Genomic DNA, 13,623 nt, shown 5'->3' with positions numbered 1-13,623 from the left:
GGGGGAACAAAGGAAGGAAGTAAAAACACAGATGGCAACATGAGAAGGAAACCTTCAAAATAAAGCAGGAAGTAAACTGAACATTGAGAGAGGGTGAACACACAAAAAAAGAAAACAGTAAAATAAGAGCAAAGACGGAAGGATGACGAGGAATACAAACACAAAGGGAAAGAAAAACTTAAAGCAGAAACCATAAATACGACTATGACAAATTCAAATTTAATGTTTCATTCATCCTCTGAGGGGGGTGAGCCGAATTTTATGTCTATGAGACGTTGGACTGAAAACCCAACCAGGTTCTTCTTCTTCTTCTTCTGATATTCAGGTCTTTGTGGCTTAAATTAAAGAAGACAGTTAAATATTTTCCATAAACATTTCATGGAATATATTTTCATTTAAAACACATTATTGAGGTAAAGACCTTAATGATATGTTTTAATAGGCCTTTTTTTTTTGCCCTCTTCTTCTTTGAGCTGCTTCCTTTTCAGGGATCCTCAACTCCAGGCCTCGAGGGCCGGAGTCCTGCAGCTTTTAGATGTGTCTCTGCTTCAACACACCTGAGTCACATATAGAAGTCATCAGCAGGACTCTGGAGAACTTGACTGCATACTGAGGAGGTAATTCAGCCATTTGATTCAGGTATGTTGGATCAGGGACACATCTAAAAGCTGCAGGACTCCGGCCCTCGAGGCCTGGAGCTGAGGATCCCTGCTTTAGGGGATCATCTGCCTCCACCTCAGCAGTCTTTAGCTCCCTCCTCTGTCACACCTGCGTATCCTCCTTCACCACCTCCACGAACCTCCTCTGAGCTCCTTTTTCCCTCCTGCCTGGCAGCTCAATCAAATTGTTTGTGTAAAATAAAACAATATAAAACATAAAACAGTTACAACAGAATGTCACAGTGACTTTTCCACAGTTTCTGTCATTTGATTGCTGCATTTCTGTATTTTTCTAATGTAATTTTCACAGATTTACTTCATTCCAGAGTCTCAGTGAAGGTTTGAGCCTGTTTAAAGTAAAAAAAAGTGAAAAACATTAAATGTAATTTGTAATTATGGCAGCGCGACACAGAAAGCTCATCACTCAGAGTAAGAAGCAGATAAGATCGTGTCATTAATGCGATTTCAAACTTACGACCTTATTTGTTTTTATTATTTACTCCACTTTACTCTACTTCACATACACGACATAAATATTTTTTGTCACGGAAACATTTTGAGCTTTACTCAGATGAACTTTTATAGCTCTCAGAGCTTTTATAGGTCAGTGAAGTGTGAGTCAGACTTTGCGCCCTCTGATCTACAAATTATCTTCTCTGGAGAACGTCCTTTGGCTGTTCCCTCACAGCAAACTGATAAGAGAAGCTAAAGTCTTCCTCTCAGGAGAAACTGCTGATAAACCAGATACGGCTGTTCTCAAATGATGCATAAAAAAAGAGTTTGACGCAACTGAACCGGGGATTTAAAAAAAACAGGAGACTGAAATCTTTTACTGTCCCAGTGTTGGAATGGGAATTTCTATTCATTTGCAAAATTAAAGTTGTGTAGCTGTACAGATAAGTGTATTCGGTGAGGGGCGGGGTGCAAATGTACAGGGTTGGGGTTGGGTAACGTTCTCTGAAACGTGCCGTCCAATCACGTCAGTAATCCTGTGCATCTAAAAACCAGAGACTGTAAATAAAAGACAGAACCCATCAGCGTTTTTATGTCCCAGTTTAATTTAAGATCATGTACAGAGGTGCAAAAATGGTGCATAGACAATAAAAATAAGCCATAAATAACTGGAAAAAATTAACATGTCATGCCTGGATTTGTGATATATGTATATATGATTATTATATTCATTCAGTAAGGTAAAGACCTTAATAATTTTAACGTTAAACAAGATGCTGCTCCATTTAAATTCATAAAGTTGGCTTTTTGCTTCAGTGAGTGAAGGGTGGAGATTTCTCACTAAGTTTGGTTAGAAAGCTGTACGAGTACAACACACAGATGCAGGAAAATCCACCAGGTCTGAGATCAGGGGTAAAGTTTAGGTTTGGCTAACGTCCAACCCTTACTTATAGACTTTCATGTAATATATGATCATTTTTCTATTTTGCATGTGGCTAAAACAAAACCCAGCCCTTACACAGATGGGTCACTGGTGACCTGGACTAGTTCAGTGACACATTAGTGGAGGTGAGGTGTGAGGTGAAGCAGCCACGCCCCTAAACTTTGAGCCTTAACAAAATCCAAATATATGACTATTAAAAAAATAAATAAATCACCTCCTGTACAGTTGTTATGAAGGGGGGAAACTACCAGGCTCGTCTTTATTTCATCACCAAAGCTGAAGATTTTAATGTGGGGGTTTGTAGCTGGCCTCGACCTGCAATTAGAGGAAGAGGTAACCTTCATTTCCTGTATTTAATTCTCTTTTGTTTTCTGTGTATCTGCTGCACCTAATTCTATTTAAGCATATAAAGCATTAAAAAAAAAAACTACTAAAACCCAGTCAGATACCAGCGAGCCTGTATCACAGTGATATGGAGAGAATAAGATTGTGACGTGGAGTGACAACAGTTACAAGAACTTGTCCAGCAGGGCAACCAGATGAGGACTTTAACCTTCAGGGCGGCTATAAGAACTGAGCGTCTGTCTGCTCGGCACAGACATCGGGGCAGTGAAGACAGACACAAGCTGATCTCTGAGGTAAACATCTCATCTCAAACTGCAGTGTCTCAAATCAACAACTAAATCCAGTTTCAAACTCAACATTAATTTTCTTTATCCAACAGCATCAAGTTCAATCATGAAGGGACTCATCATTCTCGCTCTTTTGGCCGGTGAGTACATTTTCCCTTCAAATTAAAAGCTGGATCCATTTTAAAACCACAGCTGGTGAAATTAACCTGCTGCGTTTCTCCACAGTTTGCAACGCCAACATCCTGTGGCCGGAGCCGCCCAAGAACAACCTGGAGGTGGTGAAAGATGCCTTCTGGGACTACGTTGCAAAGGCGACACACACCGCTGAGGAGTCCCTGAACCAGATCAGGCAGTCCCAGCTGGGCCAGGAAGTGAAGTAAGAGTGAGCATGAGAAAGACGCCCGATGAAATGAAAAATATACTCTAGCATCATTATTATGATGGGAAAACATTAATATTTAAGGTTACAAAGAAACAATTAATCTAAATGTCACTGGGCTCTTGAGAGGGAATCCTTAAGACTAAAGAAAAGACTTTAATCTCTGAATATGAGTTGGACACGTCCTCTTCTCAGTGTCTAATTAAACTTAAATATCAAGTTGTGTATAATTATACTGTATATGGGTTTGTATAGACAGTGTGTAGCTTTCAGTGTAATAACTGACTGTTTCTGTGTATCAGTGCCAGGATCGGTCAAAGCGCCGACACCGTGAATCAGTACATCACCACTCTGCGCACTCAGGTGGCTCCTTTGAGCCAGAACTTCATGACTCAGTTTACCCAGGAGGCCGAGCAGCTGAAGGTTCGTCTGCAGAAAGACCTGGCCGCTATGGGGACCAACGCCGAGGAGATGATGGCAAAGATCCAGACCAAGGTGGAGGAGCTGAAGAAGGGAACCGAACCCTACGCTGAGGCCATGGACCCGGAGACCATGAAGGTCGTCCTGCAGCAAAAGAGCCAGGAGCTGAAGGAGCAGCTGGAGCAGAGCATGAGCCAGCTGCAGGCCCAGATGGTTCCCTACACTGAGGACATGAAGCAGAAGATGGAGCAGAGTCTGGATGAGTTTCAGAAGAACATGATGCCCCTGGCTCAGAGCTTTGAGGCCCAGGTGGCTCAGAAAACCCAGGAGATCCAGCAGAGGTTGGCTTCGTATGGAGATGAGCTGAGGGAAAGGCTGGACTCCAGCACTCAGGACGTGCAGACTCAGCTGAACAACCTGTGGGACAGCTTCAGTAAGATGACCCAGTAAACGGACTCTCAGTCTTAAGCTTCAACAATTATCACAAATCAAATATTTATTTTAAATTCACCCCTGTGTATTTTATAAAATAAAAATCTTGAAGTTCAATGATATAATTACCAAACAGAGTGTGTCAGTTTTTCATGGGAACATTTCTGGAAAGTTTGCACAGTTAGAAGCTGCACATAAATATCACCAGTCGAGAAAGAGGGAGTCGAACTCACCTTAGGCTTTATTTTATTTAAATATAAATATTAAATATAATACTTTGCTTTTTTGTTTGTTTTTCCAGATCCAGTGTACTGTAATTAAAACTAACACATGACAGCAAACCTAAAAAATACAAAACCTTTATATTTAAAAGAAAAGCTGAGCCACAATAGTTAAAATATTTCTCTGCAAAGGAGCCTTTGGTGGGCTGTACGTTTGACACCCTCCATCAGATTAAGTGGTCCACCATTCTCACTGGTCTTCCTGAGCCCTGAGGTGGTCCAAAGACGTATTCATCATAGGAAAATATCTGAATCCTTTAGTTAAATTCGCCTCTGGGATGCTCTTCTGGTTTATTTGACCTAACATGATCTCATTGTTCAGCAGGTTTCTGACTGCTTAATCATGCACTGCTATCACACCCAGCAAATTACACAAAAGTCACGTAGCTGTTAGTGAGGACTGCTGCAGGAGGAAATATCGTAACGGAAGAGCGTCCTTCAGCTTTTCCCCTCACAGCGATCTGATAAGATAAAGGAGCAAAGTCTCCGTGTCGGGACAAACTGCGTACAGATATCAGCTGTCTTCAAATGACGCATATGCAGAGTGAAGCCAATGATACTGAAGTTTATTTCTGAGGTGCTGTGATACAGTCATCGTACTTCTACTGCAACCATTAACTGCTTCACCTGTCAGGGATGCGCCCACTGATCAGCACCTTTGAGCCATGAGACTCGTTTGTGCACATCTGTAAACTAGACTCACAGGATCCTGCCTCAGCTAGCACACTCCCCTACTGCAGTATTGACTGGCAAACTGATGTACTTACACTGAGAAAAATGTAATAAATAGGGGTAGTAGATGCAGTTTATATGTGGCACGGTGGTTTAGCACTGTCGCCTCACAGCAAGGAGGTCCTGAGTTCAAATCCAGTCTAGAGGCTCTGGTTCCCTGCAGGTACTCTGGCTTCCTCCCACAGTCCAAAAACATTCAATTTTATTTATATAGCACCAAATCACAACAAACAGTCACCTCAAGGCGCTTTATATTGTAGGTAAAGACCCTAAAAAAATTACAGAGAAAACCCAACAGTCAAAACGACCCCCTATGAGCAGCACATGGTGACAGTGGGAAGGAAAACCTTAACAGGAAGAAAGGGGTGAGGCTGAGGGGAGAGAGACAGGAAAAAGTCATGCTGTGGAAGAGAGACAGAGATTAATCATAACTAATGAATAAATGCAGAGTGGGAATAAACCCCCGTGTTGTATAAACATGCATGGGTTCGGTTTACTGATGATTCAAAATTGGCCGTAGGTGTGAATCGTTGTCTGAGACAACCTGGACCGGTTGGTGGCCCCTCTAGGGTCTGTCCTGCCTTCTGCCCTATGACAGCTGGGACAGGCTGCAAAGATACTGGATGCATTTAGAAGCTAAAAATGGGTAATAAGACAAGTATAAATCAACTTTCATGAAATAAATTAAATGTTACTGTCATGAGATGCAAATAGGACGCTTTCACGAGGTGCTGTAGGTGCATAAAGGACGTCTAACCCGCTGCTAGGTGGTTGCGAGGAAACATAACATCATAGCTGACACTGATAGGAACCTTCAGGAGCCGGAGCTGTACCTGTGTGCTGAATTTGTTGCTGAACTTCTGATGCAGGCATGGAAACAAACACACAAACAGACTGGGGTGGGGGGCGCTGAAAATGTGGTGCAGTTGACGTCACAGTGACCACAGGTGGAGTTTTTAAGCCTGTCGTTCCGTCGCGCAGCACTTATAAATAAAAGAGCACGGCCTGTGGTGTTTGTAAGAAACTGTATTGATCAGCTTTCAAGTAGTATATACAGGTCATATATACTGTTCAGTATGTATGTAACATAAAAAAGGCAAAACAAGTGATGCACTGTGAACATGATACACAGTAAGCTCGATCCTAACAGCTGTAACCAACAAATCACTGTTAAACAAGCAACTCATGATGATTTCATTCACTGCACATCAGGACAGACTTAATGATAAAAAAAAAAAAAAAAATAATTAAATCAGGAGCAAAACAAAAACAAACACGACAGGCACCGAACTCAGAGAGCTCTGAAAATCCGTCCTCCTGCAGCTCTACGGTTTGTGACGAGGGTCCACTCATTCCTGACAGGTCATTCGTTACACTGCTCATCGTTCACGGGAGTTAATCTTTTAGGATTAGAGTCGAATGTAGATTTTTATGAACCGCTTACATTCACCACATACGGTGAAACCAGCACTATGATTAAGGGTCAAATCTATCACAGAGGTCATCAGCAGTTTTCGTGGAAAAGTCTCTACGTCAGCAGCGAGTCCGTGAGGCGGCGTTACGTCGGTCTAACCGATGGTGACGCCAAAGCCGCACTGGAACTTGTTTTTGCGGTGGTTGAGGAAGGCGCAGAGGACCAGAGAGAGGGGCAGCGGGAGCAGCTTCTTTTCCAGCGTTGCCCCAACGATCCAGTTACTGTCGATCGAACCTGAACGAGGCAGCAGAACAGATTTAATGAAGGGACAAAGAAAAACACAATATCAAGCCTTTACACAGAAATTACATTCATCCATCCATCCATTCGCTTCTGCACATCCTGTTAAGGGTCGCGGGGGGGGCTGGAGCCTATCCCAGCTGTCATAGGGCGAGAGGCAGGGTACACCCTGAACAGGTCGCCAGCCTGTTGCAGGGCCAACACAGAGGGACAGACGACCTTTCACACTCACATTCATGCTCTCATTCACACCTATGGGCAATTTAGATTAGACAATTAACCTAACCCCAGTAAGTGCATGTCTTTGGAATGTGGGAGGAAACCGGAGTACCCGGAGGAAACCCACGCAAGCACGGGGAGAACATGCAAACTCCACACACAGAAATTACATTATTCAAATAAATATCCACACAGCTACAACCACTTTAGTTTTAATCCGTCACAAACATTTGGCTGCAGTAATGGATGAAGCTTGAACTGCTCTCCTGAAATTATTTTAATACATGCACATCTTTACCTTTAAACTGTAAATTTGCTTTAGGCACATCTAGCTGGTAGCCAAACGACACACTGGTGTCTTGCATGCGAGCACTGGCCTCAAACTCCACACCGACCTGCAGCTGTTAGAGAGCAGAGACAGATCATCAGAATAAAAAGTACAGGGTCATTTCTTACAATCCTGCCTGCTGTGATTTAAAGAGGGGACATCCGGTCACACTTAAAAGTTCTCACACACAAACGTGCTGAAGAACAGGAGCTGTAAGGGACCACGAGGTTACCTGATCGTTGGCTTTGTGGTAATAAGATGCATGAGCTCCGGCTGAGCCGAGTGTTAACGTGGCGATGTAGTTGTTGCCTGCAGAAGTAAATCTGTTAGGACACACGTTTGACATTATAACTGAGACTTTATATTAACTCTGTAAAGTGTCTGACCTGTATATCTGCCAACTAAAGACATTACTGAGCCCTCCTCTCCGGGCCGGCGGTGGTAAACCAGCTCCCCTCCCAGAGCCAGAGCGGACGTTATGGACTGGAGGTAGTGTGCGACGACGATACCTGACAGGTGGACAAGAGCAACACAACAAGGTGTTCAGAGGCAGAACACAGATCTGATTCTGACCGATTACACTGACTGACGACCTACCAGAGCCAACGAGGACATCTGGGTTTCCGAGTGTGACAGTTGCAGTAAAATCTTCTCCCCTGAATTCAGCATCGCCTTGCCAGTTCACAAATTTGTGTTGTTGTGTCTGAGGATACGACACATTTTGACAGTTAAGAGTCACGCAGGAACAACAACAACACAGAAACTAGAAACATTTCAAAGTGCGCCAAAGCAGCTGCCATCAGCAGTCAAATTCATCTTTAAACAAACACTCGCCACCCAAAAAATAAATAAATCTCCGGCTGTGACGGCAACGTCTGCTGGACACCAAGAGTCACATTTTGATATATTAGTTACACGAGTTTTCTCAAAGCTGTGGCAGGAACAGAACAAACAGGAATAGTAAACAGGATAGTGTGTTACGCATCCGACGCATTCAGTAACTTGGGGGCGGGTATCATGAAATTACAGGTTATAGAAACATTAAAAGTGAAGTCCAAACAGGAATAAGAGCGTTTACCTGGAAGGCCACTTTGGATCGTATTCTGTTGGTGATCTGGTGGATGATCTGGGCGTTAAGGCTCCCGCTGTTGTCCATGTCTCCCACCATGACTGGGAAAGACTGAACAAGAGCAGAGCATTTTATTACACTTCACAACACCTGAAAATGAGACTCACGGTGACTCTGCTGCTGCATACCTCTGCTGGACCGGTCTGCTTTGAGCCAACATATGTAGCACCGAACCGGTAGAGGGAATCTCCAGTGGTGCTCAGCAGCACAGTGTGACTCACCTGCAAGCAGGAAGGTTAAAAACCTTTATTCACATTTATTTAAAACAGATTTAAACCTGATTTATGTAGTTGAAAAGAGCTGAGTGACTAGAATAAAGCAAAATCTGAGCTTTAAAGATGTTGTTGGGCTTCATGAATCTACATAAAGATGAATTACTGATGTTTAAAATAACCACCACATTTATTTCCCCTTTTATTCTAGAGACAGAAGGAAATCCTAATTATATATAAAAATGTAACCATCTTTCAGCTCTTGATCACACCATCCTTGAACATTTCAGGTATACAGAAAAGCCAACAAACTGGTTCATAACTAAGTGATGTGCACTGAGAACAAGAGCTAACAAGGTTAAATGAGTTTGACTGACCTGGAAGTGGTTGCTGAGGCCCTTGTTAACGACTAGCTTCACGCCTTCCATCTGCAAAGGAAAAACCTCTGAGGAGAAAAAAAACAAAAAAAAACACACACACACACGTAAGACAAATTCAGGTCAAACAGGCATTTTTCCTCCAATAACCGTTTCTTAAAATCAGCTCCTGTTACCTTTGCATTTCCGATGACACTCGTCGAACGCTCCCGGATTGGGCAAAGCATTTTCTGTCTCCTGCTGCTGCTGAGCGGCGGCTTCCCCACTCGAGGGTATAACTGTGGAAACTGGAGGCATCCCAAAGCCCGGCGGCACCATCAAGCCAGGGGCAGGAGTGCCGCCCGAGGCTGGTGGTAGTGGGTTGGGGGAGCTGGCAGCCAAAACACCGCCCATTCTGAACAGCCGGGGCAGAAACAGAGAGGAAGAGGATGAGTAACTGACTTCAGAGCAAGAAGCAATAACAGAGTGCTGGAGCAAGCCGAGTATTTGTAGGCATATGAGCAGAGGTCGCAACAATAAAGGAAACCTATTCTGCTTTTCTTTATTTTCTGTATATTATACTGTTACAATGAGAGTACTCCTATTAAAACCTGACCTAAGTCATGTTTCCAGCAGTTTTTCTATTCTTGGCTCTGTATGATGTCAGTATTCGTGGATATCCCCAACAGCTCTGGCTGTGAGCACAGCAGTTTGACCCACTTGCTGTTCAAACCTGTTTGTGAGGGCAAGCCAATCAGAATAAAGTTGGCTTAAACAGAAAGGAGCTTAAACAGCTCATTTCAGACAGGGGATGAACTGAGGCGCTGCACCAAGGCCCAGAATTAAAAGACATTAGGATTATTGTGAACTATGAGCCATGGAAGGCCCTCTAGTAGAGTCCAAGAATACGGATATGGAGAATATGGAGCTGGGTATGAGCAGAACAGGCCCCTTTTAAAGATGTCAGCACCTTTGACTCTTCAAAAACCTTCATTTTGTTTTGTTTTTGAGCCATTCAGAGGTGGACTTGCTGGTGTGTTTCAAATCATTGTCCTGCTGCATAACCCAAGTGTGCCTGAACTGTTGGGGAAAACTGATGGCTGGACTCAAACCTTCCAAAAACTTCAAATTTTGTCTCATCAGTCCACAGAATATTTTCCCAAAAGTCTTGGAGATCATCAAGATGTTTTTTGATAGATATGAGACGAGCCTTTGTGTTCATTTTGGTCAGCAGTGGTTTTCTCTTTGGCACTCTCCCATGGATGCCATATTTGCCCAGTCTCTTCCTGATTGTTGAATCATGAACTCTGACCTTAACTGATGCAAGTGACTCCTGCAGTTCTTTGGATGTTGTTCTGGGATGAGTCATTGATGCGCTCTAGGAATAATTTTGGTAGCCTGGACACTCCTGGGAAGGTTCACCACTGTTCCAAGTTTTCTCCATTTGTGGATAATGGTTCTCACTGTGGTTCACTGGAGTCCCAAAGCCTTGGAAATGGCTTTGTAAGCCTTTCCAGACTGATAGATGTCAATGACTTTGTTTCTCATCTGTTGAGTTTCTTTAGATTGCAGCATCTTTTTGAGATCTTTTAGACTACTTCACTTTGTCAGACTGCTTCACTTTAAGTGATTTCTTGATTCAATAGCTCTGATAGTAATCAGGCCTGGGTGTGGCTAGTGAAATTGCAATTATTTTAATAAATCATCATTTAACAACTGCATTTTCTATTTACTACCTAATATTAAAATTTGTTTGATGAGCTGAAACATTTAAGTGTGACAAATAGGTAAAACAAACAAACAAAAAGAAATAAAAGAAGAAGAAATCAGGAAGCAAATACTTTTTCACAGCCCTGTACCTTTACAGTGCTACAGGGAGGAGCCTGGCTCGCTCTGATGCTACCATGAAGTAAGAAACTGAGGATTGTACATGAGCAAATCCTCATGACAGCTCATAATGATCCTCTCCGGGTTTGGGGAGCTTCTTTTCGAGCTAATTACGCGAACTGCACCCATGTTGAGGGAACATGTGCAGACTCGGTGTAGTGTCCCTTTAACCTTCTACACAGCTCGCACTCATTCATTTGAAGGTGGAGGTAAAAGAGGGCGGTTAAGTTCAAATAATAATGACACCACGTGAATGAAATTAGCAATAAGCCAGCGATCATTATGCGCTCTTATAATTGTTTGCAGCTAATACCCTGAATGGGAGCTGCCCCATGTATAAAAAAGCATGAATACGTTAGCCGTGCTAGCTCCTTTAGCGCCTGATTAGCCTGCTCGCTAGCTTTATGAGCAGCAGCCGACAGCCTGGAGGAAAGACCCTGCTGCTAATGGAGGAAACCAGCGGCCGATCTGTGAGGCAAAAGCTCCCAAACCAAACCGCCGACACGTTTCCACTGAAGTATCACGTTATATAAAACACAGAGCCTTCAAACAGTACTCACGTTGTGATTTCCAGAGGACGATGCAGCCGGAAGTTGAAACCAATAGTACCAACGAAGAAGATGTCAGCGCTCCGCCTTTTTCGTCAAAGCAAAATTATGATTGGATGAAGAACCAGGCCTCCTCGGGCAGGAGTGAAGAAGTCACTTGTCAGTCATATCCGGCGTCTTTGAAGGACCTAAGGCGGAGCTTTGATTTGATACAATGCTCATAAGCATTATTGGCTAATCAAAGAGCCGTCAGATGCGAGAGGGCGGGGCGCTGGGCTCCGCATACACCGATTGGAGGAAACACCGGGCGGGCGGTTGTTTGGAATTTGAAAGGCGGGTGTAGTAAAAGGTGAAGAAGAAATACCTGCAAGGTCAAAAGGCAGCCTAAGGGTCTCACAGTGAACCCACATTCAAAACAGCGGTTTTATTTTTGTGTGGCTTATAAAAAACAGGGCTGTCCCATTATGACCACACAACAATGTGCAAGATGGCGACTGTTCACTCAGAACAGTCGTGCACGTATCACCTACAGCCGACAAGAGCTCTTGGATATTCGAGCTCTCAACGTGGACACATTTTCCGACGTTCTCCGGCTCACACCAGAGATCGCTAAAACATCGGAGGCCTCCAACCCGGCTTCACCGACAGAAAGCGCTCGCAGGCGGCGTCGAGACCGTAAACAAAAGCGGGGGAAGCGAGGAGGACTACAAGCTAAGCTAAAGCTAACTCCTCACCGTCTTTCACTACCCAGCATATTCCTCGCCAATGTCCAGTCTCTGACAAATAAAATGGATGAGCTGCGGCTGCGGATCATCTCTCACAACTGGATTAAGGACTGCAACATCATGATCTTCACTGAGACATGGCTCAACAGTGGCGTCCCTGATAGCGCGATTGAGCTGGCAGAGCGCTACGTTCTCCGGGCGGATAAAACAGCTGATGACTCCGGCAAGACCAGAGGTGGGGGGCTGTGCATCTATGTGAATAAATCTTGGTGCACGGACACTGCTACTATCGAGAGCCACTGCTCAGCTAACCTAGAGTTTCTCATGGTTAAGTGTAGACCTTTCTATCTACCCAGAGAGTTTACATCCACTGTTGTGACTGCAACCTACATCCCCCCGGATGCTAATGCTAAACAAGCCATGAAAGAACTGCATGCTGCCATCAGCAAACAACAAACTCGGTATCCTGAGGCAGCCTTTATTGTTGCTGGTGATTTCAATCATGCCAGCCTGAATACTGTACTCCCCAAATTCCACCAGAATGTCTCCTGTCCCACCAGAGGAGATAAGACCCTGCACCATGTCTACACCAACATGGCTGAGGCCTACAAAGCCACCACCCTCCCCCACCTCGGACAATCAGACCACCTCTCCCTGTTTCTTCTCCCCAAATACACACCACTCATCAGATGTGTGAAGCCTACTGTAGAGACTGTAAAAGTGTGGCCAGAGGGAGCTGACTCTACACTACAGCAGCGGTTCCAGAACACAGACTGGAGTGTGTTTGCCGCTCAGGCCACCATGGACTCACACACGGACATTGACATCTATGCCTCTTCTGTTTTGGACTTTATAAGTACCAACATTGAAAGTGTCACCACCCTCAAACAGATCATAACATTCCCTAACCAGAAGCCATGGATGAACCATGAGGTCTCCCACCTGCTGAAGGCACGCAACACTGCTTTTAAATCTGGTGACGCCCAGGCCTACAGTGCATCCAGAGCTAACCTGAAGAGGGGCATCAGGGAGGCCAAGCACAGCCACAAGCTAAGGATTGAGGAGCACTTCGGTAACTCCGACCCCCAACACATGTGGCAAGGCATCCAGGACTTTTCTGACTACAAACCCACCATCACCGTCCCACAAACCGATGACGTCTCCTTGTTAGACGAGCTCAACAACTTCTATGCAAGTTTTGACAGGGAGAACCAGGAGGCAGCCACCAAGGCAGTACTCCCTGCAGACCACCAACTAATCACACTCTCCCCCACTGACGTGTGTGCTGTTTTGAGCAGGACCAACACATGTAAGGCTTCTGGCCCTGATGGCATCTCCGAACACGTGCTCAGGGTCTGTGCTGGACAATTAGCTGGGGTCCTGACTGACATCTTCAATCTGTCTCTGGCCCAAGCAGTCATCCCCACGTGCTTCAAGACCACGTCCATCGTGCCAGCGCCGAAACATTCAGCTGCCACATGTCACAACGACTTTGGCCCTGTTGCACTCGCCCCCACCATCATGAAGTGCTTTGAGAGGCTGGTCCTGGCTCACCTCAAAACCAGCCTACCTCC

General features: G+C 44.5%; 2 protein-coding genes across 3 annotated transcripts; one reads left to right on the top strand and one right to left on the bottom strand.

Moving 5' to 3' along the window:
* The first annotated feature begins 2,608 nt into the window (after window positions 1-2,608).
* On the top strand, window positions 2,609-4,051 carry LOC115788571 (apolipoprotein A-IV-like). The gene is made up of 4 exons (XM_030741642.1): window positions 2,609-2,693; window positions 2,780-2,827; window positions 2,913-3,063; window positions 3,369-4,051. The coding sequence occupies exons 2-4, from the start codon at window positions 2,794-2,796 to the stop codon at window positions 3,934-3,936; spliced, it is 753 nt and encodes a 250-aa protein (XP_030597502.1). The 5' UTR covers window positions 2,609-2,693; window positions 2,780-2,793; the 3' UTR covers window positions 3,937-4,051.
* Window positions 4,052-5,942: 1,891 nt separating this feature from the next.
* On the bottom strand, window positions 5,943-11,570 carry tomm40l (translocase of outer mitochondrial membrane 40 homolog, like). Of its 2 annotated transcripts, XM_030741784.1 has the most exons (11): window positions 11,337-11,570; window positions 9,189-9,304; window positions 9,087-9,140; window positions 8,911-8,978; window positions 8,450-8,542; window positions 8,271-8,372; window positions 7,790-7,895; window positions 7,579-7,701; window positions 7,425-7,501; window positions 7,163-7,265; window positions 5,943-6,639 (listed from the first exon to the last, which is right to left on the bottom strand). In XM_030741784.1, exons 2-11 carry the CDS (start codon window positions 9,301-9,303, stop codon window positions 6,500-6,502), a joined length of 981 nt encoding a protein of 326 aa, XP_030597644.1. In that variant the 5' UTR covers window position 9,304; window positions 11,337-11,570; the 3' UTR covers window positions 5,943-6,499. The 2 variants fall into 2 exon arrangements, with proteins under 2 accessions (XP_030597644.1, XP_030597643.1); XM_030741783.1 differs by having other exon boundaries at window positions 9,087-9,304; window positions 11,337-11,467.
* Between the last annotated feature and the right edge of the window lie 2,053 nt (window positions 11,571-13,623).

The sequence above is a fragment of the Archocentrus centrarchus genome, chromosome 11, assembly GCF_007364275.1.
Source record: "Archocentrus centrarchus isolate MPI-CPG fArcCen1 chromosome 11, fArcCen1, whole genome shotgun sequence".
Classification (NCBI taxonomy): Eukaryota; Metazoa; Chordata; class Actinopteri; order Cichliformes; family Cichlidae; genus Archocentrus; species Archocentrus centrarchus.
The sequence above is the reverse complement of the archived record's forward strand: the minus strand, read 5'-3'. Positions and strand labels throughout refer to the sequence as shown.

Excerpts from the sequence above, each read along its gene's own strand:
- LOC115788571 (XM_030741642.1), top strand. The coding sequence starts at position 2,794 with ATGAAGGGACTCATCATTCTCGCTCTTTTGGCCG. Across the intron at positions 2,828-2,912 it reads CATTCTCGCTCTTTTGGCCG|TTTGCAACGCCAACATCCTG; the intron begins GTGAGTACATTT and ends GTTTCTCCACAG. Across the intron at positions 3,064-3,368 it reads CAGCTGGGCCAGGAAGTGAA|TGCCAGGATCGGTCAAAGCG; the intron begins GTAAGAGTGAGC and ends TCTGTGTATCAG.
- tomm40l (XM_030741783.1), bottom strand. The coding sequence starts at position 9,303 with ATGGGCGGTGTTTTGGCTGCCAGCTCCCCCAACCCACTACCACCAGCC. Across the intron at positions 7,896-8,270 it reads GATCCAAAGTGGCCTTCCAG|ACACAACAACACAAATTTGT; the intron begins GTAAACGCTCTT and ends TCGTATCCTCAG. Across the intron at positions 7,702-7,789 it reads AGATGTCCTCGTTGGCTCTG|GTATCGTCGTCGCACACTAC; the intron begins GTAGGTCGTCAG and ends TCCACCTGTCAG.